Raw genomic sequence first — 26,849 nt, 5'->3', positions numbered from 1 at the left:
TCTATTTATCGTATAATAGACTTATACTTGAACAACTTCCTCCTATTCATTGAAATCTACATTTAAGCTAAAAAAATACTCTCCGTAGGGAGGTCACTCCCAGGGTGACACGAAGTACCACTTAAATCTGGATTGTGAACTCTTAGAGACGTGAGAGTTAAAAACAACGTATCGTATATGTTATTAATCTCCCACTAAAGTTTTTTAATAACTCTATCATATAGAAGTTATTAAACTGACACTGAAGTGTTCTATTTCGGGTAGACTTATACTTAGGTTCTTTTCATAATATATTTCTGGGTAGAGTTAAAAACAACGTATCGCACTACAGATATATTTCTGTGTTCATTGGATATAACCAATCAACAGTACGATGACCCTTCATAAGTTGCTCGTAAGTACAGCTGGGCCAAATTATCGTTTTGGCCCTGTAGTTACATCTAACTCCTTAAGTACACTGATCCCTCTAATGACCAATAGATCATAGTCTTACTATGACTAAACCTCTCTTGGGTCAGAAGAGGGTGTGACACCACATTGTTCAAGACCCAAAATCAACCCTTAGGGGAGCAAGAAAGAGTGAATTTCATCTTGTGCAGCTGTGTTCCCAACTCTCCAATCAAACAAATCCCTAAAATGGTAGGCTTGTTGAGTCGGCGATTTAGCCTCTATCATCCATACAAATGAAAGAACCGCCCTCATAGGCAAGAGTTCACAACTCACTCAAGATTCAGGTCATGTTACCTATCATCATCCTGGTAAAATGTAAGTCTCTATTATAAACGGTGTTATATAATGAAACTAAACATTTCGTGGTCTAGTCTTATACAAACTTCTTTTGTATAGAATATCCCCGCTCGCATATCTAATACATGAATGATCAAGATTAAATCATTTGTAGCACTTTACAACAATTGTAACACATACAAAGTGGGCCATACTCGTAGTGTCACCAGGATAAGGTACTCAGCCTTATCCATCTACTACAGACCATTTAGGTTATCACTTAAACATGATTCACTTGTATGTCTCCACATACATGTTTAACTTATAAAGATAACCTTGGATGTTAGTTTATTGATTTGTGATTAATGCAACTAAAATATCACATATTTTATAGACAAAGTGAATAAAACATAATATATTTTATTATCACATAAAGAGTTTGTTCATACAATGTTTACAAACTATAGGACCCTATGAGATTTAGAGCATCAACTCCAACATGACTATCTAAACTCGATATACGGTCATCCAACCTCGATAGTGAGCTATCAATACTCTGTAGGTACAAATAAACAGAATCGTTAGCATTGGCTCCCTCCCTTGGCCAGCATGCTCGGGACACTCCTCATCCATAGATCGCTCTCTATAGGAATCCGCAGGATGGACATTAGGTGGGGTCAACTCATCCTCATCGCGTACGTCCCTCACCACATCATGGAACATATCATCACTAGGTGTGTATGTTCCTACCTCCACCCTTCCACATTCAGCATCCTCGTGCTCAACATGCTCGTGTTCATCATTGTTACCTCCATGACGATCATCATTATCACTTTCAGAACTACCTCCACTACTCGACCTACTGCTGCTTTCAGCACTATCATCATTGGCACCTAGATCAAATATAGGTCGTCTGTCCACTAGGGTATCCCGAAACTCCCTCTCAGCGTCAGTCATGACAAGACCCTCTTTAATTTTTGTCTGCATTAACATCCCAGTAAAATGGTTAGTGTCAATTTAACAACCAAATAAACATATTATGTATAGAGTACACTTACATTGTTAGACTGGAATATGTCTCTATCGAGTACTTTGAAGGACACTGAATGGGAGCATGACCATCGTAATATATGAGGCAAAGCCACCTTGCTTCTTCGCTCAGCAATGTTTCCAACTATCGATACTGCTAGAATCTTGTACGTCCATACCTAAATAAGATTTAAGATATATTAACAATAATAGTAATGTTAAATTAAACAACAAGTTTATTATGTTAAGCAAATTTACCTGGAACGGTTGTGGAAATTCACGCAAAGAGTACTTTTCGACATAATTTTTATTTCCTTTCACCTTCGTCTTATATAAACTAATCTTATCATTCAATGCAGTCTTTATAGCATCGAGTGTCCTCTCCCAAATAATGGTACCCCAGTCTAGATTGTTGTAATACTCTATGATCTGAACGTCCTTAGATCGTTTAAGTTCCACTGCACTTTTCTGCTTGTTCTTTCCCATCATTGCAACCTCCGTGTAGTACACTAAGATGATCTTCACAACATCCAAATCATCTTCGAACTCTAACTCCTTGTATTGTTCTTCTAGTAGATTGATATGTAATGTGTCCTTCATCACTCGATTACCAAAATACTTGATTGCAAGTTCATATGAAGACTCCTCATTCTTATCAACTTGCGTAGAGGATCGCCACAAATCAGTCATCAACAAAAAATCATCCTTCAAAAATGTGACAACCTTTCCGCCAACAGAGAATCTCATTGAGTCAGCTCTCATGCTCTTCATTTCTCTCAACAACATATGGTGGATAATTTGGTCGTTAAACACCATGTCAATGTCTACAAATCGCTCAAAATTGTTTTCTTGAACGTCTCTAATTGTCGTGGGGTAAGTTTCTCCTTCACAGTCTTGTTTGCATTAGCAATGTGGGTCAAGCTCATTATTTGATCGGGAAATCGGTCGACTACAGGTATTCTGAAACGTGTTGACATCTTAAATGACTCTTGCATGAAAAAAGATTCAATCAGTAATTCCTTCAGAAAAAAAAATTGTAAACACAACATTCTGTTTAAATCTCACTAGAACCACTCTCACTAGATATTGTCAAATTTGTGTCGCTCTCTCTGGTATCGCTCACATTCTTTCTTTTTACTCGCCTTCTACCTCAGACCACATCAAAAACAAAATTTAAAAAAAAAAACAAAAAAAACAAACAAACAAACAAAAAAATCATAGGTTCACAGTATTTCTAAACCCCAGAACGACCCACCCTTTCCGATGTCACTCTCTCCAATATCACTCTCGCCAATTTCACTCACATTCTCTCTTTTTAACGCCTTCAACCTCATAACATATCAAAAACCAAAAAACAAAAAAACCATAGGCTTACAACATTTCTAAACCCCAGAACGACCCATACTTTCCCCGTTACTGATCAATTTAAGACATAATCGGCATAGATTGAAATCACTTACTGATCAAATTCGATCTGTCTGGAAGATTTAGCAATCCCAAATGATGGATTTCAAACGCAGCGGGACCGTCCGAAACTTATAAGCGATACGAAGCCATTATCTTTGAAGAGTTTAGTTTTTGTCAATTTTCAATAAAAAGGTAAGAAGACAAAGAGGTAGGAGCATTTTATGGCAATGATGTCAGCAGATGATCAATTGACATTATTTTTTAAAATAAATGAGTCATTTGACATTCTGAACTTAAAAAATGGATCATCCGTACAAAATTTCCAAATTATAAAAGTAAAAGTGATATTTCCATTCCAAAAATTATCTCTTCCATTCTCTTAATTTCATTCTTAAATGAAACCTCAAACTAGAGATTTTTTTTTTTTCCCTTTAAAAATTCCTATAATTTTTTAAGGAAATTGTTTGGTTTTGAACCATTGCACTACAAATCCTAAGAATAAACAGGACTTTATTTTAAATGTACATGTTATGAATGAACAATCAAAATAACCTCAAATTAATAACAATTACAAGCAGAACAGTAAACCAAACAAGAAGTAATTCAAAATAAAATAAAATAAAAACATATATATGCCTGAATCAATAATGTGAAGATTTTCTAAGACCCCAAAAACAGAGGAAGAAGCTGAAAACTGGTGTTACAACAAAAATAAATATACATTCTACCCTCTGCCTATCATTAGTGAACATGAAACTACTTTCTTATCTGGGTGAAAAGCTCAGGAGGTTTTCCAGTTCCTCCAGCTCCACCAGCAGCAGCACCAAAAGCAGAGAAACCGCCGCTTCCTTGCTGACTACCAAACGCCCCAAATCCACCTGCAGCACCTGCAAAGCCTCCACCTGCAGCACCTGCAAAACCACCGCCTGCAGCACCTGCAAAACCTCCCGTTGTAGCGGAAGCACCAGCAAATCCACCACCAGTTGAGATTGTGCCAGCGAAACCACCGGCAGCCGAACCAACACCACCAAAACCGCCACCACCCCCTGAACCAACACCAGCGAACCCACCACTACCACCACTTGAACCAACACCGGCAAACCCACCAACTGCAACCGGTTTCATACCAGTAAAGCCACCACTAAAACTGCCAAGGGATCCTGAACCAGTTCCAGGGAGACTAGGACCAAGCTGTCTTGATTGCCCAAATGAACCAAGAACATTACCAAGTGCTTGCTGCCCTACTCCAATCTGAGCAGGCTGACCGAACCCACCTTGCGAAGGGGCTTGAGTAGCCATTGCAGAGCCAAAGCCACCAGAGAATGCAACTGAATTTGTGGGTAGTGATGCTGCTTGTGAAGCCAATGGAGACTGGAAGCTAAACGATGCAGGCCGAAACAACTCTCCACTAGGAGGAGATGCCATAGTAAAGGAAGAGGTCATTGAGGTTGCATTCACATTACCAAATGAACCACCAAATGGATTTGGTTTAGGAGCACCTGACATAGGGGAAGAGCTATTTCCAAATCCTCCCAAGCCGCTCAAATTAAACTCAACATTGTTAATCGTCTCTGGAGCCTCCTCGTCCATATCATCATCCTGAGTAACCGTCACGTTTGAAGTTTCATTTCTACCATTACCAGAAGTCTTAGAAGTTAAGTTTGGTGAAGGTAATGAAGCAAAAGCAACAGATGGCGGTTGTGGTTGAGCATCCCCTATTACATTTGGAATCTGTCCTCCAACATCTTTGGGAACTGTCTGGGTTTTCGAAGTTGGCTCTAGATGATTTTTATTAGCAGGTGTTATAGAAGGCTGAAATTTCAGTTCATGAGACTCAGGCTTTGAAGCTGGTGTTTTCTTTTCAGTATCACCCTCTGATTTCGAAACAGGTAGCTCTTTTTTTGAGGACTCCAATATAGGATTCAAGGAAGATAGAGTAGATGATGTTGATACCATCTTAGTTGCCTGAAATAGGGAATCAGAAACAGAAACAACTGGAGAGGAGAAGTTCAATTGGGTTGATGTTGAAAGAGGTTGATTGAGATCTATAGCAGCAGCAGAACTAGGAAGAGGTTTGCTTACAGCAAATCCTGAAAATAAAGTCGATGAACTTGAAGGACTATTGAACCGTGCTGGTGTTGGTGCTGGAACTGATGGTGAAATCGTCTTCAGTGACCTTTTTTCTTTTCTTGCTTCATCAACAGTAGGAACCAGAGAAGACATCGTACCAACAGATGCAGATTCAGGTTTATTTGCAGATCCAAAAAGTGGACTTGTAGTTGTATGCCTCTCCTTTGAGTTAGCAGTCTTCTGATTGTCCAAATTAGAGGTATCAATAAAATCTTTCGGTGTCGCCATCTGCTTAGATGATATTGTAAAGATGGATGGTTTTTTATCAAGGTTTGTATTAGATTTCTGAACAGAGTCGGTCCTAGTGACTGAGAAGAAATCAGAAGCTTTCGACTTTTCAGTAAATTTGTTTTCTGAAGTCACACTGAAAGCTTCATTATTACTTTTTTTCAGCATTTCATGTGATGATTGAAATACCGACAGTGATGGCGCTGTAGCATTAGTTTTTTGCAATGGTTGAGATTTCTGTCTGGAGATATTTGATGGTTGTAAAGGGCTAGCCCACATAAAAGGAGTTGCTGGGTTCTCAGAGTCATGTCCTGCATATGTAAAATAAATATAAGCTTGAATGTTAGGTTATCAAAACACGAAAAATATATGAAAACATCAAAAATAACTTTATTTCAATATCAATAGCCATTCATGAAGACTATGTCTCTCCCTCAACAAATCTACAAAGGATACCAAAATGATTTCCCCCTCCTAAGGTGCACAACTTCCCTTATTTATAACCAAAGCACCTCTAGCTAATTATCACTATGCCCTCATCAACATTCTATTACTATTACCAAGAAATCTCCTATTAATACCCACAAACTGAAACATTCAAAACTCAAAAGGAACAAGAAATAGATTTTATAGAATTTGTGAAATCTGCAAGCAAGCAAATGACCATAGAAACCTTCCGCTTACGCTTCATCTTAGGGATTACCTGCATTTTTGGATGATGATGATGACATAGATGATGTTAAGCGACTAGCTGGCCATGCAACTGTTGCTGCCCCGTCAGGTGTATGAGACCGAAATAGTTTCTCATCAGAGGAGGGTATTCCATGCAAAAGCATCCTCTTAACAGTTGTTTTTGGAGGTTCGACACTAGCCAGGTTCTGCATCAATTTTATTAGGAATAAATGTTAGGACACAAAAGCATAATAAGTCTGCATAATTATTAGACTATGAGTACAAAACAGAATCAGCCATGTCAGATTGTGCACTTCATTGCAAGATATGTTAGTCATGAAAATCTAACAAGGAAAAAGGATAATTGCTTATGAGCACATAGACAATGAACTTGATGTTACTTTTCTTTTAAAAGTTTTTATTATTATTATTGTTATTAATTGTAAAAAATTAAAAATAAAAATAAAAAACTGAATGGGATGAAGGAAATCCTCTTAAAGAGAAAGTACTAGATAAACAATCCCATTTTGAACCTGCTAAGAACAGATAGATGAATGATCAACTTGAGAGGATGGAGATAAGAAATTCAAAGAACACTCAGTTCGTGCATTCCTGACTGCAATGCAAGACTTCAGAGACCATAGGCTTTTATGGAGGAAGTACATGAATATCATTCTTCATGTAGATGCTGCTACTAGAGATGGCCATTCTTAGATGCAAATACTTTAAATTTGAATATTAGTTGGTAGTAGTATACTTGTATTTTCAGACCCAACAACTAATAGACATGACAACATGACGAATGCAAAACTTAAAACCATAATAGTACAATAGTAACTCTTGCAGGTAGCTCAGAGCTTTCGGGGATTGTTTTCTCTTAAATTTTATGTGACTATGTTAAAAGGGGAAGCCCAAAATATAGCTAAAAGCAGTGTTGTAAAGGGTTTCTTGTCAGCAAGAGTGACACCACTCTGATACTTTTCATACAAGAACTCATTAGTTACCATCAAGGAAAAGTGGGCCATACGCATCCTCTAACCACTGTTCTAACTACATTCTATAAAAGAAGCCCATGGGCAGACATATGAAGAAAAGTGGTTAGAGAGCTTACCAAGTTCTGGACCATCTTCCGTATATGGCACTTAATCCATATTTATATTATTCATGTAATATGAATCTCATTTTCAATTAACAAAAAAATGCTATATGAACCACAGGTAAAAATAGAAAAATAGAAGTTCAACGGAACAGTACCCTGTCGAGTGAATCTCTTCTCCTTCTCCCAGTTTCTGCTTCAGAATTTTTCGTTCCACTCCACTGTTTTCTTCTCGATGTATCTTTATGTGAAAAAGAATCAGCAGAAAGTAACAGCTTCTTGCTAGAAGTTTCTGCAATTTTGTTCACATTTGGAGAACTGAAAGAAGCATCATAAGTAAGTCCAATAGTCTCAAACAATTCCTTCGTGACACTCTGCCTTTTTAAAGAGGGTGATTCTATATTGAGTGCAGCCAATTGTTTTGATAGACTTTCAGAAAGAAGTTGAGCTGCTGCTAATTGAGATCCCATTATGTTATTCAAACTATGTAATGAATGACTATGCCTGCAACAAATTTTGATGAAGAAACCCGTGTCAGGCTACTCAAGAAAAAACCAGCTGAAAAGTGCAAGACAATAGAGAATAAATTAATAGGTAATTGTTTTAAATGGCAAAACTGCTGGAAATATTTTCAAATATAGAAAAATGTCACTATTTATCACTGTCTATCATTGATATCATATTTTGCTAGATTTGGTGATAAGTTGGCTCATTTTCCTATATTTAAAAACAGCACTAAATTAATTCATTTCAATCATCATGCTCAGGCAAGACTTTCAACATTAGGAACAAAACTTTTCATTGATATAATGAAAAGAGACTATTACTCAAAAGATAAAAACTCCGGAAATGAGTGAATAAATAAAAGCATAGAAACAAAACAATACAAATGAAGAACAAAGAGAGAAGAAGGATAAGGCTCTACATCTAAGAGCCAGAAAAAAAGGATTGGAAGTACCTCGAAGAACCAAATTTCCTTTGAAGAGCTCTTTCATTCACTTGACTTTCCTCATTTCCACCAAACTTATTCAATTCAAGGCCGTTAAAATGTCTTTCTAACTCAATTAACTGGTTAGTCATATTCTGGAAAAAAGAAGAAAGACATGCGTCAATCTCATCTGAAATTGGGGAAATTCATTGGCTTTTGAAACAGAATAGACTACCTGATTCATCTTTAAGATGTGTTGTCGCTTTAACTCTAATTCTGAACTCAACTTTTGACGATCCCATTGTTCCCAATACTTGCTGTCGGAAGCTTGCATAACAATACCTTCAATGTATGTCTTCTTTGACAAAACTGAAACCAAATAAACTGAAAATGTAAAATATAAATGAAGTTGTGTGCATATTAAGGAATTGTTTGATAGACAATTTGAAAACAAGAAATAAAATAAAAATAGAGTTGTATTTCATGTTTTCAGATATGTGTCTGGTAGCAGATTCAAAAATTAAATTCCAATTTAATAATTTTTTCAAAATATGATTGAAAATATATTTAGTTACTCACTACATACTAGGTTGAATATAAACCATTACTAATTAATTTATGAACTTTTTTACGTTCAAATTTTCGTATAATTATTATTTTGTAACATCATATAATATATAATATGTAATATATTACATATGATAATTTAACAAAAATAATTGAGTCTATAATATGAAATAGTATATTTGTTATTGTTTTTATCATTTTTAATACAATTTTGCATTTTAAAATTTTGAATTCAAAATCTGGATACACTGAAAACATAAAAAAGCTAGTTTTTAGAATTTGCACTGTTTGGATCACAAAATCCAAAAACAATTTCCGAAAACAGAACTCAGATTGTCAACCATACACATATTTACTGAGCTCAGAGAATCTGAGAACCATAATACCGGATCTGAGTTGTCTACCAAACAGGCCCTAATTCATTATGATTTACAATTTGATATTTAACCAAGTCAACTTGATTGCTACATATTTCAACCAAATCCCAGTACTCCTGATCTCCTGCCTTATTATTCGCAAATCTCAATCAAATTCCCATGATAACCCATAAGAATTTTTAGATAGAAATTTTAGCTTGAATGTAGGGATATACGTGGAACTTTATAGTTCACGACAAATATTCAATGCATTCAAAAACAAAAGGCACTTCTCCAATATTAGCTAGATTGACAAGGAACGCTTCACGGCAACAGGGTAACCATCAATAACGTAGTATAAACAAACAAAAAATTGAGGTTCCAATACCTTGTATCATTTTGTCAAAGAGATTTTGTACCTCCTGCGCACGTTCATTCATTGTGCTCTACAAAGAGAGGAAAATGAAATTAGCATGTTAGATAAATCTATTAATAGCAAGGAAAGGGATATCGTAAAGAAGAAAAGAAAAGGGGCCTTAAACAAAGAACCCGAAATTAAAGCATATATAATTCAAATTGCAAGAATTAAAAATAACCTAAACTTCGAGGGAGGAAATAAGGGCATTCTATTAGGATCCTTCCTAACAAGAACAAACTCAATAACAAGGAATGGACACAAGAACAATCAAGCATGAAAATATATTGAAATATTAAAAGAAACAGTAACAAGATAATACTCAGTAGATTCTAATGGGCTGAGAAATCCTCTTCCAAATTCCCAATTAGGAAATCCTCACATAAAATTCTCCATACCTTCCTCTCAACTCATTCCCTATTTATAACTAAAAAGCCCTAAAAAACCTAATAACTAATTACTAATATGCCCTCCTAATAACTGTATTAATATTCTATTAATAATCCTAATATTACCATAACTAGGGATCTTACATTACTCACCCCTTCGAAGACACTTTGTCCTCAAGGTGTGCTTACAAAACAAGATCACAAAAAAAAAAAGGACGGTTACTTTTTTTTTTTCCTTTTTCTTTTTTTTTTAATTGAGATAAAACACTTAACCCAAATCACCAGCCTCCTTGGAAAGAAAAGTGTCCAATTTGGGTTTCAACTAATCCATTTATGTTCAGCCGATTAAGCAGCCCATATCCAACTTCTGCAATTTTATTCCACTTGTTGCCCTCACCTCCCGACACATCCCACCTCTTCATAGAAAAAGAAAACAGCACCATCTTCAAGTCTTTGTCTCCTTCCACTGCCCACGCCCTCTTTCTCTGCATTTTCTTTTCTTCCAACAACTCCTTCATGTATACTTCTGGCCTTAGTTTCATCTTTCCCGCTGTCCCCAATTCGCCCACATCCGTCTGATCATCAAGATGTTCCCCTCCACCGCACAACCTTTCAACTGCTACGATCATAGCTCGCCGGACATCGAACAAAAAACTAACATTACCACCCACAATGCTTACCACCTCGAGAAACACCTGCCTAAGGTTCACCCACAACAATCCCTCGACGCCAGTGGCAGACAGAAAGCCGTCCATCCTTAATTTTTCCTTCATTGGTATCCCTAGCTTTCTTTATAATTTTCTTCTTTCTCATCGTATAATTTCCCTTGTTACCCATTGAATTTTCTTCTCCCGCCTTCCTGTTCATCGTCTTCTTCAGCCTCCTTGGCAATGGTCGGCGGTGAGTGCTTCGATAATGACACAGATTGACAACATGTGAGCAGAACACAATGTAGTACGGTTAATGCTAGTTCCGAAATTTCATCACCAACCATGCTGGCATTCGTCGATTCTTCTTCCATCTGATATCTCGATTTCTCCACCATTTGTTCCTCAAATAGTTCAACTTCCAACAATTCTTCGTTCGATTATTTTTCCTTTGTTAATCACTTCGCCTCTTTGGAGCTTCTACTCCCTCTGATCGGCATTTCCATTTCCATCGAGTCCTTGTCTCTGACCATCTCGCCTTTCGCCATCGACGATGGACACGAACAATCAAGTTTCTCTTCCTCCCTGATTTCTCCATCTTCGACTCATTTTTTTTTCTCTTTTTCTTCTTTGCTATGGAGCCTCTCATCACCTTCCTCTTTTTTACTTTTTGTTTCTCTCGACCACATCCGTTCTATCTTTGGTGTCCATTTTCTCTCAACGGATCTTGCTAGAATAAGCACCACTCCTTCATTGATGCCTTTCAATATTCGGGAAGATCCCTCCACAAATAAGCATTCCACTAGAAGCTCATTGGGAACTTCAAGTTCAACTCCAGCAACAACCGCTTCTTGTTTTTCTGACCTTTTATTTGTCAATTCTTCTTTCTCCGCTTCAATAGTTGCTACTCATCTTTCTTTTCTTTCTCTGTCTCTTTGTTGAAACTACTTGATTCTTTGTTGTATTGTCTTCATCTCTCCTTGTATCTCCAACAACACTGATTCTAGCCTCTGACCTCGACCCATAGTAAAAACAATACTCCCAAGAAAGAAGAGCTCTGATACCAATTTGTTAGGATCCTTCCTAACAAGAACAAACTCAATAATAAAGAATGGACTCAAGAACAATCAAGCATGAAAATATATTAAAATATTAAAAGAAATGGTAACAAGATAATACTCAACATATTCTAAAGGGCTGAGAAATCCTCTCCCAAATTCCCAATTAAGAAATCCTCATATAAAATTCTTCATACCTTCCTCTCAACCCATTCCCTCTATTTATAACTAAAAAACCCTAACAAACCTAATAGCTAATTACTAATATGCCCTCCTAATAACTATATTAATATTCTACTAATAAATCCTTACCATAACTAGGGGTCTTACATTTTATACCAATTTGTTAGGAACCTTCCTAACAGAAACAAACTCAATAACAAGGAATGGACTCAAGAACAATCAAGCATGAAAATATATTGAAATATTAAAAGAAATAGTAACAAGATAATACACAACACATTCTAGAGGGTTGAGAAATCCTCTCCCAAATTCCCAATTAGGAAATCCTCACATAAAATTCTTCATGCCTTCCTCTCATTCCATTCCCTCTATTTATAACTAAAGGGCCCTAACAAACCTAATAGCTAATTACTAATATGCCCTCCTGATAACTATATTAATATTCTACTAATATTGTAAGGCCCCTAGCTATAGAAATAATAAGAATATTGGTAGAATATTAGTAGGGAGGTTAGAAGGGGCATATAAGTAATTAGATAGTAAGTTTGTTATGAATTTCAGTTATAAATAAGGAGAGAGGGGTGAGAGAAAGGTATGAAGAATTTAGTGGGATTTTCTAGTTTTGGAAATATTGGGAGAGGATTTCCAGCCCTCTTGAAAGTGTTGGTAAGTCACTGTTCTATTGGCTATCTTTCTTATAATCTTGTTGTTAATTTCCATTGTAATTTTCCCTAGAAGTATATAAATAAATCGTTCTAGAGCCTTGCTCTATTTCTTGGGAATTGTCTTGTTGGGTATTTTACTATTTGCAGATTGGATACCTAACATAATCCTAATATTACCATAACTAGGGGTCTTACACTTTTTTTTTTTTTATAAAGAACAAAACTTCCTGAGGAAAAATGGAAGAAAAAAAAACAAAAACAATGGCATCCAAAAAAAACGCTAAGCCCACGAAAAGGAAGATTGCCACTAGAGAAAGGGAGTCCAATCAAGGAAAAATGTAACATAAAGGATAATTTAAAAAAAAAAAAAAAAAAATGGACACTGTCACTCAAGAAGAGAGATCTAGCCAGGGTCCACAATATTTATCTATTATACCTGAGTGCGAACCAAATTTGCTCTCACAAGAATTGATTGATACTGACTACTGATAAAATTAATCCAAAACAACAAATTATTCCAAAGATAATATGCAAAAGAACAATGTTGAATTAGAAACAACACTAATTATTCTAGAAGCTTCTATTAAACTATGTATAATAGACATTTCTAGAATTATGTTGAAATATATAAATATATCTCAAAGAAAAGATCTAGAAATATCCAAGGGTTTCTTTAGGCTCCAAGGAATTTTAGAACTCCTTTAGATAAGGATAATCTCATAGAATTATCTAGAATTAGTTAGATCTAAGAGAAGTCTAGAAAAATCCTATTCCTTGAGGTCCAAGGATCTCATGTCTATAAATAGGAGATGTAGCCCCATATATGAGCCAAGCAAAGCTAGAGAGCTAGTGTAGAAAAGTGAGTGAGTGTCTTGAGAGTGAAAGAGTAATTTCTAAGTGTTCATCCTTGTATATTTCTAAATAAAAGTTTCTTTCTTCAAAAAGAGATTCTCTTCCTTTTGTGCCAATTTCTTCAACAAGTGGTATCAGAGCCAAGCTAGCATAGGTTGTTGTGGTGGAGCTTCTGAAGATCGAGTACAGTCTGGGATTGTGAAGCTTGTTGTCTGGGACACAGCTACTCATGGAGTGCATTCATCACTACAAGGTGATGGGAGACCGTCAAGTTGTTGGAGGAATCAAAAAGCTCAACATTCAAAACTACAAAACATGGTCCACATGCATGAAGTCGTATCTCTAAGGCCAAGGCCTATAGATGTTGTGGGAGGCACTGAAGTCAGTCCACCTGAGGATGCTACTGCTGCTTTGAAGAAATGGAATATCAAGGCAAGTATGGCCATGTTTGCAATCAAAACAACAATTGATGAAGAAATGTTGGAGCACATCAATACAGTGGAGACACCAAAGGTAGCATGGAACACGTTTGCCTCACTTTTCTCGAAGAAAAATGATGCGAGATTGCAATTTCTAGAGAACAAGCTCCTGTCAACCAATACTTCACCAAGGTAAAAACTTTATGTCGGGAAATCTCTTAATTGGATCCTACTTCCGCGATTTCAGAATCAGGGATGAGAAGAATTATTATTCGTGGACTTACACCTGAATATAGAAACTTTATTGCTGCTATTCAAGGTTGGGCAGTACAACCTTCTCTAATTGACTTAGAAAATATGCTTACCAGTCAAGAAGCATTGGCTAAGCAAATGTCGGAGGTCACAATAAAGAGCAATAATGAAGAAGCGCTCTATAGTGGCTAAAGAAAAGGTCAGTCAAAATATCAAAAGAAAGTAGGATCAAAAGGTGATGAAGAAACTCCAAAACACTCTCAAGTAGGGGGAGCTAGTAAAACTAATCAAAATCACGAGCATAGAAAAAATGGTGAATGTTATAACTGTGGAAAGATAGGCCATTATGCCAAAGATTGTCGTTGAAAGAAAAAGGCAGCAGAAAGCAACGCCGTCACCTCCCAGGGTGAAAGCATCAGTGAAGAAGAATGGGATGCAGAGGCATGCTTTGCTAGAGCATATGCAAGCCCAGTCCACATCCAATGTGGTGGAGAATGAAGTGTTGACTCTCCATGCAGAAGAGATAAATTATGAAAATGACTGGATTGTTGATTCAGGTTGCTCTAACCACATGACAGGAGATAAGAGGAAGCTGCAAAACACAGTTGAGTACGAAGGAAGCCGAGTTATTGTAACTGCATTCGACTCGAAGTTGCCAATAGCCCATATTGGCAAAACTATGATAATGCCTTGCTCTAGTTCCAATCAAGTGGAACTGGAGAACATATTTTATGTGCCTAGAATGAAGAAGAATTTGGTGTCAGTATCTCAATTGACATCAGCAAGCAACTTCGCTGTGTTTGGACCTCATGGTGTCAAGGTGTACCGACATCTCAATATCAGTGGTACGCTATTAATGGAGGGAGAAGGAGTGGACTCCATCTATATCATGTTAGATGCAGGCACCTACATGGATAAGCAAAAGCACCCAAGGACACAGTGCATTGATTTTGTTGGTGAACAATGCTATACATCAAGAAATGTTAACCGTTGATGAAACATTGTCATGGCAGGCACCCGAATAAAAAAATACACCTAAGGATGAGAAAACTTTCAAAGAAGGATAAAAAAAAAAAGAGAGAGATAAGCCAAGTGCAACAGGTTCCAATAGAAAGAGAAGAAAAAAATGACGAAGACGAAAAAGAGCAACTAAGGACGCTAAGTCCTTGGCATGGTTGTGCACATGATCGAGAACTACAATTACGGAGATCAACCAGGCAAAGAATACCAAATTCCAGGTATGCAAACGCAATATTAGCAATATTTGAAGAACCAACGACATACGAAGAAGCGTCATAGAATATCCAATGGAGAAAGGCCATGGAAGAACTGGACACATTGAGAAGACATAGATGTTGGGACATAGTGCCAAAAGGCTAAGAGCATCTAAGCATGCAAAGTTTCAACAATAATTTGAGATGATGGAAAAAGCTAGAATAGTTAGTGTTGAGGGGGTGTGTTGAAATAGAAGCAACTCTAACTATTCTAGAAGCTTCTATTGAAGTATGTAGAATAAACTTTTCTAGAATTAGGTTGAAATATGTAAATATATATCTCAAAGAAAAGATCTAGAAATATCCTAGGGTTTCTTTAGGCTCCAAGGAATTATAGAGAACTCCTTTAGATAAGGATAATCTCATAGAATTATCTAGAATTAGTTAGATCTAAGAAAAGTCTAGGTCCAAGGATCTCATGCCTATAAATAGGAGATGTGGCCTCATATGTGAGCCAAGCAAGGCTGGAGAGTTAGTGTAGAAATGTGAGTGTGCCTTGAGAGTGAAAGAGTAATTTCTAAGTGTTCATCCTTGTATATTTCTAAATAAAACTTTCTTTCTTCAAAAAGAGATTGTTTCTCTTCCTTTGTGCCAATTTCTTCAACATACAATATAACATTAGATGTCTACAGAAACCCCATTAAATCCACATAAACAGCAAACTGAGTAAACAATCAACAAAGAAATTCAAGCAACTAATCATAGCAATAAATCTTCGATGAGTCCCATTCCTAGAAAAGACTTGAAACCTGAATTATACTTTTGATGTTTTCTAAGATCGAGTAATTTGTAAATCAATTACCTATTACCTTTTGTCAGCTCTTTCTTAAACTTTCTAATCAAACATAGTTAGTTGATCCTCAGTTGGTATCCAGGACCCGTTGTTGGGCCCTAGGAAAGGAATACTGGCCATCTTTTCTCATAGCATACATTTTCCTTTTCAAGTATTTTCTTTTTTGTGATGCTTCCATCAAGCTATTGTCATTTCTCTATTCTTTCCTCTGCTAATCTCTGATTCTCTTACACAGACCATTACTATTAGGATGAGAAGCTCTGCAACCACTTTCTACTCCATACATATCTTTTTCACATTTTTCTCCTTTCCTGAATCTAGTACTTTTAGCAATAAATAATGAGGCTACACTAATTAATAACCATATTCTGTCTAACAAAATAAAGGAGAAAATAATTAACGAACTGAAACTTTTTCTTTTTTTTTAAACAGAAATGAGCCTCATTCATTGAATTAATGAAAAGAGAGAGTAATATAAAATAACAATTGACAATTACCTTCCATATTTGACATTCATCTAAAAGACTGGCTAAGCCAAGCTCCAAAGCTTCAACGGAGCTTTTCTGGAAAGCAGTGCAGGCATCCAAGAACCCACCCGGCTCTTCTATAGACTCCAGAAGCATGTCCAATGCTTCGCACATTTCTTTCATCTGAAAGTAAAAGGAAGCATTGAAGAAACTAGAAAAAAATCTTGAGAAATTATAAGGGGAAACACAGCTATGGGGGTGAGACGCTTTTCAGTTGCCTATGCAATATGAAGTCATATATGTTGAAACTTATATGGTAAATATACAATATGAAGCCATATATGAAAACGTGTGGCCTCATTATTTTGTTAGTCACATACAGGGACCATCATTTAACCAAATCAAAAAAATACGAAGGGGAAATCTTATTTTCTAATTCAAGATGTTCCTAAGAGGAATATATCGGGACAGGAAAGCTCATGCAAGTATTTTATCCACTCTTCCCTTTATACTAGTAGAAATGGAGTGGAGGTATATTATCTTTATAAAGATTTCTTTTCCAAAGACGACAGATTGGAGGTGTATGAGCAAGCAAAAGAATGGAAGATTTTAAAGCAAGTCATTCCTATATTAGAATTGAGTATGTTCACATTGGCAAAATGTTTGGATAAATTTCGTTCAGAACTTACTGGTTTTGCCAGGGGGGCATTGCTGTAACTTCGGTCTGAACCATCATGTTTCTCATTAGAAATTTTCCCCGGCAAGTTGTCTTGCAATGATATTTGTGAGCTACGTATCACTGGTAAAGATTCAATTTTACCAGCACCTCCCATTACTTGTCTCCCACTTTGTGTTAATGTACTTGGAACATCCTTCGGTTGAAAAGGTTTTCCAGCAAAACCTGCGAAACAATTCGCTGTACCAAAACTTGGTACATAATTCTCAGTTTTGCTGCTTTGAAAAGAATTTGGAATTAAGACTGAAGATACGGGATCAATTTTATTTAAAAATATAGCTTTATCGCTGGATAACTCAGAAGCAGCCAACAAGCCAGTTGACCCCAATTTTTTCGTTGATTCTTTTACATTGGGAAAGGGCTGGCTATGCACATCCACAGACTTCCCTGAAATAGAAACAGGCCCGAGACCAAATTTTTGAACAGGCTTGTCAAAGTTCCCAATCTCGTAGTTGGATCTCTCCAGGACAGAAGACTTCAATGATTGTGAATAAATGAAAGAATCTGCTTTCCGGCTTTTAGTATTACTCTCTGCACCAACAGTTGCACTCTCACCTATTTTAGATACTAGACTTTGATCATTATTAGAAGACTTGATGTCGTTTGAAATTTTAATTTTTTCCCCAGGAATCTCACTACTGATTGCGATTTTTTCCATAACCTGCATCTTAAGATCATTGTTTGCTTCTCTAAACTCTTTCTTTGATTCAGAAGAGAGTTGAGACCGATCATCAGCAGGCACTATTATATCATCTTCCTCCTCATCACAAGCAGGAACGGTCTCATGTGGAGCTTCTGTTTCATTGACACTGCATGAAAAGTTGAAAACCCATAGTAAAAGGAAATCAGGAGCGATAATCATAATATTCAGGCTGCTATTAAAAGCTAAAGATAGAAACATTTATCCAAGGAAAAAATAGACTTGGGCCTTGGGTACGATAACAAACGACGTTTTAAAACATAAAAGGCAGTACCTAGAAAATTGAAACATAATGAGATCTCCCTCTAAAGTAAGACACACAAGGATGCAATATGGCGAGACTTCTCTCATATCTTCAAATCCAACTCTAACTATCACCTTCCCAGGAAGAGAAACTCGATCAATGCACAGCCCCATTACCAAATTATCATCACCATTCGCTGAAACAAAACAAGAATGGGATACAATTATATCACAGAAGAAGAGATACTGCAGAATACAAAAATAAAAAACCTAGTCAATGAGCATGAATAAATGTGTACGTAAAAGTTCACTGCATAACCCAACTCCAACTTTCTAACAAAAATACTTTGTGTGTGCATGAGTAAATGGGGAAAATCATATAGAAAGAGAAACACTGAAAGAAAACATAATGCAACCAACTGTTAGAAGAATCGCTATAAAATGATCAGATAATATAATGTCTCAAATTATAACTCAAACTACCAAATTGGAACTATTTTTTGTTAAGTCGAAAAACCAAACTTTAATTAAGAAAAAAAATTGAAAGAATATAAAAGAGCCAACATTAACCAGAAAACAAGAAGTGGGCCTACAGAAACAATAGCATATAAGGAGTTGAATAAGGACCAGCCTAACGAACAAGAAATAGCTATATTATTTGATATAGAGAGGCCAAAGTTTCCTGATCTTTATGTTATTTATTTATTTATTTTGAAAGGAAACAGAATCTTAAAGCGTGGAGTTAGGTCTTTGGAAACATCTTTTCTTTTTCTCAAAAGAAATCTTTGCTTGAGAAGATCATCTCTGGAGGAGATGAGACCTCTTTCGGAAGATGATATTAAAGCTAGAGAAGATTGTAAGGGAGCTCTTATGGAGGTCATCATCAAAGAGCAGAGAATTTGGGCCCAGAAAAGTAAGTTAGAGTGACTTCTGGAGGGGGCAGAGAACTCCAACTTTTTCCACCATTGGGTTTCGGCTTGAAAAAGTAAAAACATCATCTCTGCTCTGGAAAAAAAAACATCATCTCTGCTCTGGAAAACAGCGAAGGTCGGGTTCTTTTGAATGAAAATGAGATTATGTCTGAAATCCTTGCCTTCTACTCCAGCCTGTATGGAGTAGAAGGCCCCGAATGGTGGGCTTTAAGTCCTCAGGACTTCTCTTCCTTGCGAAATTTGTGATGTGGTTTTTTATTTGGGGAACCTTAAATCCCCTGGTCCTGACAATATGACAGGCGAGTTTTATAAAAAAAATCTTGGAACATCCTGAAGGGTGACTTAATAAGGGTGTTCCAAGATTTTTTTTAAAACGGTATTATCAACAAGCAATGCAATGAGATGTACGTTTGTCTTATCCCAAAGAAGAAGTTGGCTTCACGAGTCAGTGATTTCAGACCTATTAGTTTGGTCACCTCCCTTTACAAGATTATTTCTAAGGTGCTTGCTAAGAGGCTGAAAAAAGTTCTCCCTTCCATTGTGTATGACTCTCAAATGGCTTTTGTGGAAAGGAGGCAAATTCTCAATGCTATTTTGACTGCATCTGAGTCCCTTGAGGAGTGGAATTCTATCAGGAAAAAAGGAGCCTTCCTAAAGCTAGATCTCAAGAAGGCTTATGATCAGATTGACTGGTCCTTCCTTGATGCGATTTTGAAATTTAAGGGGTTTGGTAGAAGATGGAGGAAATGGATTTAGGGCTGCCTATCCTTGAAAACTTCTCTATCATTGTTAACGGTATACCGCGAGGTAAAATCTTCGCCAAAAGGGACCTGCGTCAAGGAGACCCTCTAGCTCTATTTCTCTTCACAATTGTGGGTGATGCCCTTAGTAGTCTTATCCATTATTGCAACGAAAGGAGGGTTATCAAAGGATTCTCCTTTGGTACTATGAATTTTGATTTAACCCACCTTCAATATGCGGATGACACCCTTCTTTTTTGCTCGTGGGAGAAAGATTCAACATGGTGATCAGGTGTCAACCTCTTCCTTTTAGGGTCGTGGATGTCTCTTAATGTTAATAAAACCTCCATTATTGGCATTAACCTTGAAAGAGAGGAAGTGAATCTTTATGGCACTAAGTTTGGGTGCCAGGTGGACAACCTTCCCTTCACCTACTTAGGTTTTCCTATTTGTGGTAATCAAAGTGCACAGGAATCTTGGAAAAACCTAGAGGAACGGCTCAGATTGAAGGTGGACAGATGGAGAGGTATTTCCCTCTCTAAAGATGGCAGACTGACTTTAGCTCAATCGATTCTTAACAGTCATCTGTGCTATTTTTTCTCACTTATGCAATCTCCGGTTACTACTATCAATCGCCTTGAGAAGATCATTAAAGACTTTGTTTGGAACAGGGACCTTCCAATCCCACTTCACACCTTGTCAATTGGAACTCTACCTCAAAAGAACAATGCACTCCTTATGAAATGGCTCTGGATTTTATTGTAGGTGACGGGAAAAATTATCAGATTTTGGAAGGAAAGATGATGCGACTCTGAACCCCTCGCTCGGAAATTTCCCAACATGTTTACTTTGTCCTTGAAAAAGGATGTTGTGATTGCTGATTGTTGGTGCGCTTCTAATCAGTCTTGGGATCTTGGCCTCAGAAGAAATGTTTTGGATTGAGAATTAGGTGATAAGATCGCTATGGTGGAAATCTTGAATGCTTAGATACCCCAGAATGACTATGATTGCCTTAATTGGAACTTAGAGGTGCGCTTCTAATCAGTCTTGGGATCTTGGCCTTAGAAGAAATGTTTGGGATAGAGAATTGGGTGATATGATCGCTATAGTGGAAATCTTGAATACTTGGATACCCCAAAATGACCATGATTGCCTTAACTAGAACTTAAATCCCTCAGGGAAGTTCACAACTAGAACAACCTTTTTGAATATCACTCAGAGAAACTCTCCCTCAATTTTTCCATGGTGAGTCTCGCCTGGAAGCTCAAAATTCCAAAAAAGGTGAAGTTCTTCCTTTGGTCCCTTGCTTATAGAAGCCTAAATACGCACGAAGAGCTCCCAAGGAAGCTTAAAAACTCCTCTCTTAGCCCCTTTGTTTTCTGCCTTTGCTTGAACTCTGAGGAGTCCCTTGATCACATTTTCCTGCATTGTGGCTTTGCTTATAAGTGGTGGAATCTCTTATCTTGTATTTTTGGGATTGCTGCCTCCCAAGCAAAATTGATGACTGGATGTTTGGTGGGCTAGACGATAGTCCTTTCGATGCTAGAGAGAATATCCTTTGGAGATGCGTTTCACAGGACCTCTTATGGTGCACTTGGAAAGAAAGGAATGGTAAAAAATTTTAAGATAAGTTTGCTTTTTTTTATTCTTTTTGGACTGTTGTTCAACATACAGCTTCTTGATGGTGCACCAATTACACCAAATTCTTTTGTAATTATAGCCTTTCCATGATTTTCAACCATTGGAAGGCTTTTACACATTAGTGCGGGGGGAAGGGGGTCATCTCATCCCCCAGTCCTTTATGAATATATTCTTTTGTTTCTTATCAAAAAGAAACGAACAAAAAAAAAAAAAAAAAAAAAAAGGAAAGAAACATAAGCATTTCATTGATAAAATGAAATTATAAAATTATGAGATCATCCGTCTCGATTAGAATAAAGAATTTTAATTGGACGGTAGGTTAAATAAACTACAATTACAAAAGAGATACTCAAATTACACCAATTAAGTGCTAACTTCTCTATCATTATCAATGGTCAACCAAGGGGAAATATTACTCATTTTCATGGTATCAGACAAGGTGACCTACTTTTCCCCTTTGTATTTATTCTAGTGGCAGATTTTTTGAGTCGTCTTATGGAGCATAGTTCATCTTTCGGTCTTATTGGTTCCCATCCTATTAGTCAATCCTCTCACGTTGAGCCATCTTCAATTTGTTGATAATACATTATTATTTTTAATTGCAGATTGACAAGCATTGGTTCATCTGTGAGGTCTCATGATGAAGTAAAGTTACTATTACTTATGAAATTATAACTTAGTTGTGTTAAGGGGAAAGCTTCGAAGACGATGACAAAAGAGAAGAAAGTTTGGTTCATCTCACAGTTCATATTTTTTAATGTGCTTCTAGTTTGAAAATTAATCTTGCTAAGAGCGAGTTGTTGGGCATTAACATCTTTTTTATGAGAAACAGTGTTGTTGGGCACTAATATCAATGAATCGGATTGAGATTAGATCCTCAATACTTTTTGGTTGTAAAAGGGATAACTGGCCTGCAACATATCTTGGTTTATCGTTGGGTGGAAATTCCAAGTCTATTGGCTTTTAGCTACCGGTTTTTGAACAAATTCATCATAAACTTCACAATTTAAAATATTCTTTAATCTCTAAGGGTGCTTGGCATATGCTTATTCAAGCTACTCTCTCCAACATGCCTATTTATCATTGGTCCTTATACCGTGCTCCCTCAGAGATCATTAAGAGTGATGATAAACTGGTTCGTGGTTTTTCTTTGGGAAGGCTCTCATGGTGATGGTAGAGTTCACAATGTGAATTGGGAGATTGTTCAACGTCCGAAACTATTGGGTAGTATTGGTGTTGGAAATTTTCATTATCATAAAATTTCCCTTTTGGCTAAATGGATCCAGTGCTTTATTATTGAGCTTGATGCTTTGTGAAGACAGTTTATTGTAGCCAAGTATTATCGTAAATTGTGTGTTCGGACCCTTGCTATTCTCATGATTTTCACAAATCTGTTTAGTGGTATATTAGTCATATTGTTAATTTTGTTGTTGCTACTAATCATATGGGTAATGGCTCTACTATATCTTTTTGGAAGGATTCATGGCTTAGTTGTGGTATTCTTTCGATTGCATGTCCTCGTCTTTATCGACTTGCATGTTTTCCTAATGCTACGGTTGCCAGTTACTAGAATGTTGATTCAGAACTTTGGTTGGGCCTCTTCTGAAATTTTCATGATTTGGAGACATTGGAATGGGCTACCTTATCTCATTTATTATCTAATGTTCGTTTCTGTTCATCTCCAGATTCTAGGTCGTGGTCTCTTGAACCTTTTTCATCTTTTTCAGTTAAATCTCTTATGGCTGATTTGATGGCTTCAATGGCACCTCACACAAAGGATCTATTTTCTATCATCTTGCAAGATCATTTTTCTACGAAAAAGGCATGTTTGAGAGTTGATTCTAAAATAGTTAAAATCACTTTTGTCATTTTCAAAATCTCTCTCAAACATGTTTTTAATTATTCACAACCAATTATGATGATATGAAAATTGCATTTAAAAGTATAAAATTAAATATTAAATTAATTTTGAGAAATTAAAGTCATTTGTTGGAGTGATTTAAACATGACAAAAGTGACTCTAACAATTTCAAAATCACTCCAAAACATGCACTAATTTTTTTCTATGGGAGCTCAGCTTGGTGCTATTAATACTGCTGATAGATTACAACGATGGATGCTTTACATGTGTCTTAGTCCCTTCCCTCTTGGTGTATCATGTGTCAACATAATTACGAGACTCCTGCTCACTTGTTTATGCATTGTTCTTTCGCTTCCCATTTTTTGCATATTACTTGGGATGCTTTTAGATGGTTTTCAGTGTGTCCAAATAACATTCATGATATCCTTTCATTTCTTTTTGTGGGTCATCTATTTGGGGCTTCTAAACAGATGGTTTGGTTGTTCATTCTGCGTTCTTTCTTTTGGTCTCTTTGAGGAGAGCACAACAGTCGTCTTTTTAGGGATTCATTCTTATGTAATAGATTTGGCTGTCTACTGCTTTTTATTTTTTGCCCATTTTAGTTTATCTTACCTTGTTTCCAATTGAAAATAGCGTGGGGTTTCTCCTCATTTCATTTAAGAATGAAATGTGCCTTATCCAAAAAAAACCTTCAGTTAGCCACTTAAACTTACAGAGGTGTCTACACATATTTTACTCATTGGCAGCAAGGGTGAGAAGCTGAGATCTGCTATCAACTCTTCTTTAAGAACTTTCAGGGTCCAGTGGTTCATTTTCTTCTAAGGAACCAATGATTTCTAGCTCCATCTGTGAATTGGCTTTGGTGTCTACAATCTGTCCAAAGGTGTGACTCCATTCTTTTACCACATCTTTAATTCCTGGTAGTTTCTGAATAAAATCGTGTCTGAGGCAGCCTAGTGTTCCATCCAACCATTGTGGAATTTGAAATAAGTAGGACCACATTTCTGCTTACCAAGAGTTAGTTGGATAGGGAAGTGGTCAGATGTAACTCTCTTAGCCTTCCCCATACTTATCTAGGCAGCCTTTAGTGATGACAAACCTGTCAATCAATGAGTGAATGGGGATGCCTATCCCAGGACCACATGTATTCACAATTAAGGAGAGGAAGATCAAGGAAAATAACAGAATAATTACAAAAGGTCTTCAAAATCGAATCTCATAAAGAAACAGGAAAGCAAACAAGAGACCAAACCTCACTATGGTCCGTCTTCACCCTTCTAAACACCCTATTATTCTGCTCCCCTCAAAAAACCTATAAGGTCGCACACACCCCAGCAAGCTATAAAAAGCAAACCTTCTTGATGAGCCAGGTGCTATATCTTATTCTCATTCTAAACGAACAGAATAATTACAAAAGGTCTTCAAAATCGAATCTCATAAAGAAACATGAAAGCGAACAAGAGACCAAACCTCACTATGGTCCCTTTTCACCCTTCTAAATTCTGCTCCCCTCAAAAAACCCATAAGGTCGCACACACCCCGGCAAGCTATAAAAAGCAAACCTTCTTGATGAGCCAGGTGCTATATCTCATTCTAAACAAATAGGTCCGCAAGATTAGTTATTTTTTGAGCTAAATACAAGCTGTTAGGCTGACTTGTATGCTTTATATAGGTAACTTTAGGTTATATCCTCTACTCAGCAATCAGCATCATTTTTTAATAAAGTTTCAGAATTCTTTCAGAACATGAATCATGAGATCACTAACCTTGAAGCTCAATCTTCGGGAGAGAGGTATTTCTATCAATATTAATAACTGCAACTTCGTTCTCAACCTCTTGCAACAAACCAAGCAACACAATATGGTCTTCCATATAGAGCCTGTTTGCAACAATTGCGAGCTTGCTGCATCCAAATCAAGAAAGAGAAAATAAATAAACTTGACAAGTAGGTTCATAATTAAAAATTAATCCCACGGTAACAGAAAGAAGAAAGAAAATTTGAAGAAGTGATAACCAAAACTTTATTAAATGAAGAAAAAGTAGTAAAGAAAATAAGGAATTTGAAGAAAAAATCAATTTCAAACATTCAGAGCTTAAATCAGATCAAGTCATTTCTGCATACCATTTATCCAAATAACTCAACAATAAACAAGGCCCACTATCACCAGGCAAAATGTCACGAGTGAAACCTGAATGTATATCACGAAATGATAACAAAACTTTGTTTGAAGAAACCTACAAAAGAGGGTTACAAAAATTAATCTACTTAACATATAAAATAAATAAATAACATAATAACCACATCATGTTGATCGGTTTATGATACTGTGATAATTCTCAACTTTCACTGTCGAATTCAGATAAAGTTACATAATTCTCATTCAGAAGATCAGAATAATAATAACAAATTTACAACCAAGAAAACGAAGGTGAAGGCTTAATCCAATATGATTGACCTTGAATCTAGGGCACTAATAAGAATAACATAATACATGATTCACAGATAAATATAAGATTTTGTCAAGACAAAAATAAATAAATAAATAAAATCCACTCCTGTCTGTTCTTTCCCATTTCTTAATCCATGGAGGAGTTCAGTCACAACCTTAACAATCATTCCCTTGATAAAATACTGCTAAAGTTCCCCTCAAACAACTATCTGCCCATCCACTCTAGTTCCAGTCTAAACTACTCCTTTTCTACTAGTAAGATTGACTGCACATGATCCATCTAATAAAGCTCAACTATGATCGACCCAATCAAAGCTCTCCTTTCCAAAATTTGGTTTGACAGGAACCATAGGATATTTCATGATAAATCCCTTCCTTGGTTTGATTGTAACAAAAAAAAGAAAGAAAGAAAGAAAGGAACAAAACGACGTAAAGGCTGGGGAAAGAGGGCTCCCCACTCAAGAAACCTACGGACAAAAAGCCTTCCAATCATGAACGATCATGGAGTGAATCCATTACAAATAAATTTAATGTGATTATGACTCCACCATAAAGCATCTAGTTGTACAAAATCTCAAAAAGTAGAAAAAGAAGTGGACTTATCTTTTTTGTTTTTTTTTTTTTTTTTAGAAACGAAACTTTTCATTGAAATAATGAATGAAGCTAGGTATAGGAAAAGATATTTTCTCTTATTACTTGAGTGATTGAGAAAGACTCAATATATACAAGAGGATTAACAATTAGTGTGCTGAAATTAAGCTAATCTACACTTATAAGGAAAGAATAAAATTACAAGATATAAGGAAATAATCTAAATTAATTCTCTAATTTAGAGTTGCATAATTAGCTTGATTTCCTATACTCTCCCTCAAGCTAAATGGTATATGCTAGTCATTCCAAGCTTGGAAATTAGTCCACCAAGGTTTGGTCGATGCAAAGCCTTAGTTAATATGTCGGCGACTTGTTGTTGGGATGGCACATATCTCAAGTTAT

General features: G+C 36.4%; 2 protein-coding genes across 5 annotated transcripts in view; both read right to left on the bottom strand.

The window, feature by feature from the left end:
• Nucleotides 1-1,126: 1,126 nt before the first annotated feature.
• On the bottom strand, nucleotides 1,127-2,702 carry LOC150035195 (uncharacterized). The gene is made up of 3 exons (XM_090315811.1): nucleotides 2,014-2,702; nucleotides 1,785-1,934; nucleotides 1,127-1,707 (listed from the first exon to the last, which is right to left on the bottom strand). The coding sequence occupies exons 1-3, from the start codon at nucleotides 2,569-2,571 to the stop codon at nucleotides 1,234-1,236; spliced, it is 1,182 nt and encodes a 393-aa protein (XP_090171937.1). The 5' UTR covers nucleotides 2,572-2,702; the 3' UTR covers nucleotides 1,127-1,233.
• Nucleotides 2,703-3,756: 1,054 nt separating this feature from the next.
• Nucleotides 3,757-26,849, bottom strand: part of LNO1 (Nuclear pore complex protein) — a 39,007-nt gene continuing 15,914 nt past the window's right edge. For 2 of the 4 annotated variants that reach the window (XM_039036195.2, XM_090315809.1), the window contains 11 exons: nucleotides 25,529-25,641; nucleotides 25,173-25,309; nucleotides 18,264-18,429; nucleotides 17,243-18,098; nucleotides 16,584-16,736; nucleotides 9,528-9,585; nucleotides 8,452-8,600; nucleotides 8,247-8,371; nucleotides 7,447-7,792; nucleotides 6,224-6,398; nucleotides 3,757-5,831 (listed from right to left, as the gene is read on the bottom strand). In XM_039036195.2, the coding sequence (XP_038892123.1) occupies nucleotides 3,919-5,831; nucleotides 6,224-6,398; nucleotides 7,447-7,792; nucleotides 8,247-8,371; nucleotides 8,452-8,600; nucleotides 9,528-9,585; nucleotides 16,584-16,736; nucleotides 17,243-18,098; nucleotides 18,264-18,429; nucleotides 25,173-25,309; nucleotides 25,529-25,641 (4,191 nt within the window). In that variant the 3' untranslated portion in view covers nucleotides 3,757-3,918. The remainder of the gene's footprint in view (nucleotides 5,832-6,223; nucleotides 6,399-7,446; nucleotides 7,793-8,246; nucleotides 8,372-8,451; nucleotides 8,601-9,527; nucleotides 9,586-16,583; nucleotides 16,737-17,242; nucleotides 18,099-18,263; nucleotides 18,430-25,172; nucleotides 25,310-25,528; nucleotides 25,642-26,849) is intronic. The other 2 variants (XM_039036196.2, XM_090315810.1) reach the window with 2 other exon arrangements.

This window comes from Benincasa hispida, chromosome 7, assembly GCF_027475165.1.
Source record: "Benincasa hispida cultivar pf3 chromosome 7, pf3_genome.v1.1, whole genome shotgun sequence".
NCBI lineage: Eukaryota > Viridiplantae > Streptophyta > Magnoliopsida > Cucurbitales > Cucurbitaceae > Benincasa > Benincasa hispida.
Note: the sequence above shows the minus strand (reverse complement) of the source record. Positions and strands in the feature narration are given on the sequence as shown.

What these genes read in the sequence shown, in the direction of transcription:
- LOC150035195 (XM_090315811.1), bottom strand. Translation starts at nt 2,571, where the DNA reads ATGGTGTTTAACGACCAAATTATCCACCATATGTTGTTGAGAGAAATG. An exon ending in AATTTCCACAACCGTTCCAG is followed by an intron (nt 1,935 to 2,013) that starts GTAAATTTGCTT and finishes AATCTTATTTAG; the next exon opens with GTATGGACGTACAAGATTCT. An exon ending in ACATATTCCAGTCTAACAAT is followed by an intron (nt 1,708 to 1,784) that starts GTAAGTGTACTC and finishes ATGTTAATGCAG; the next exon opens with ACAAAAATTAAAGAGGGTCT.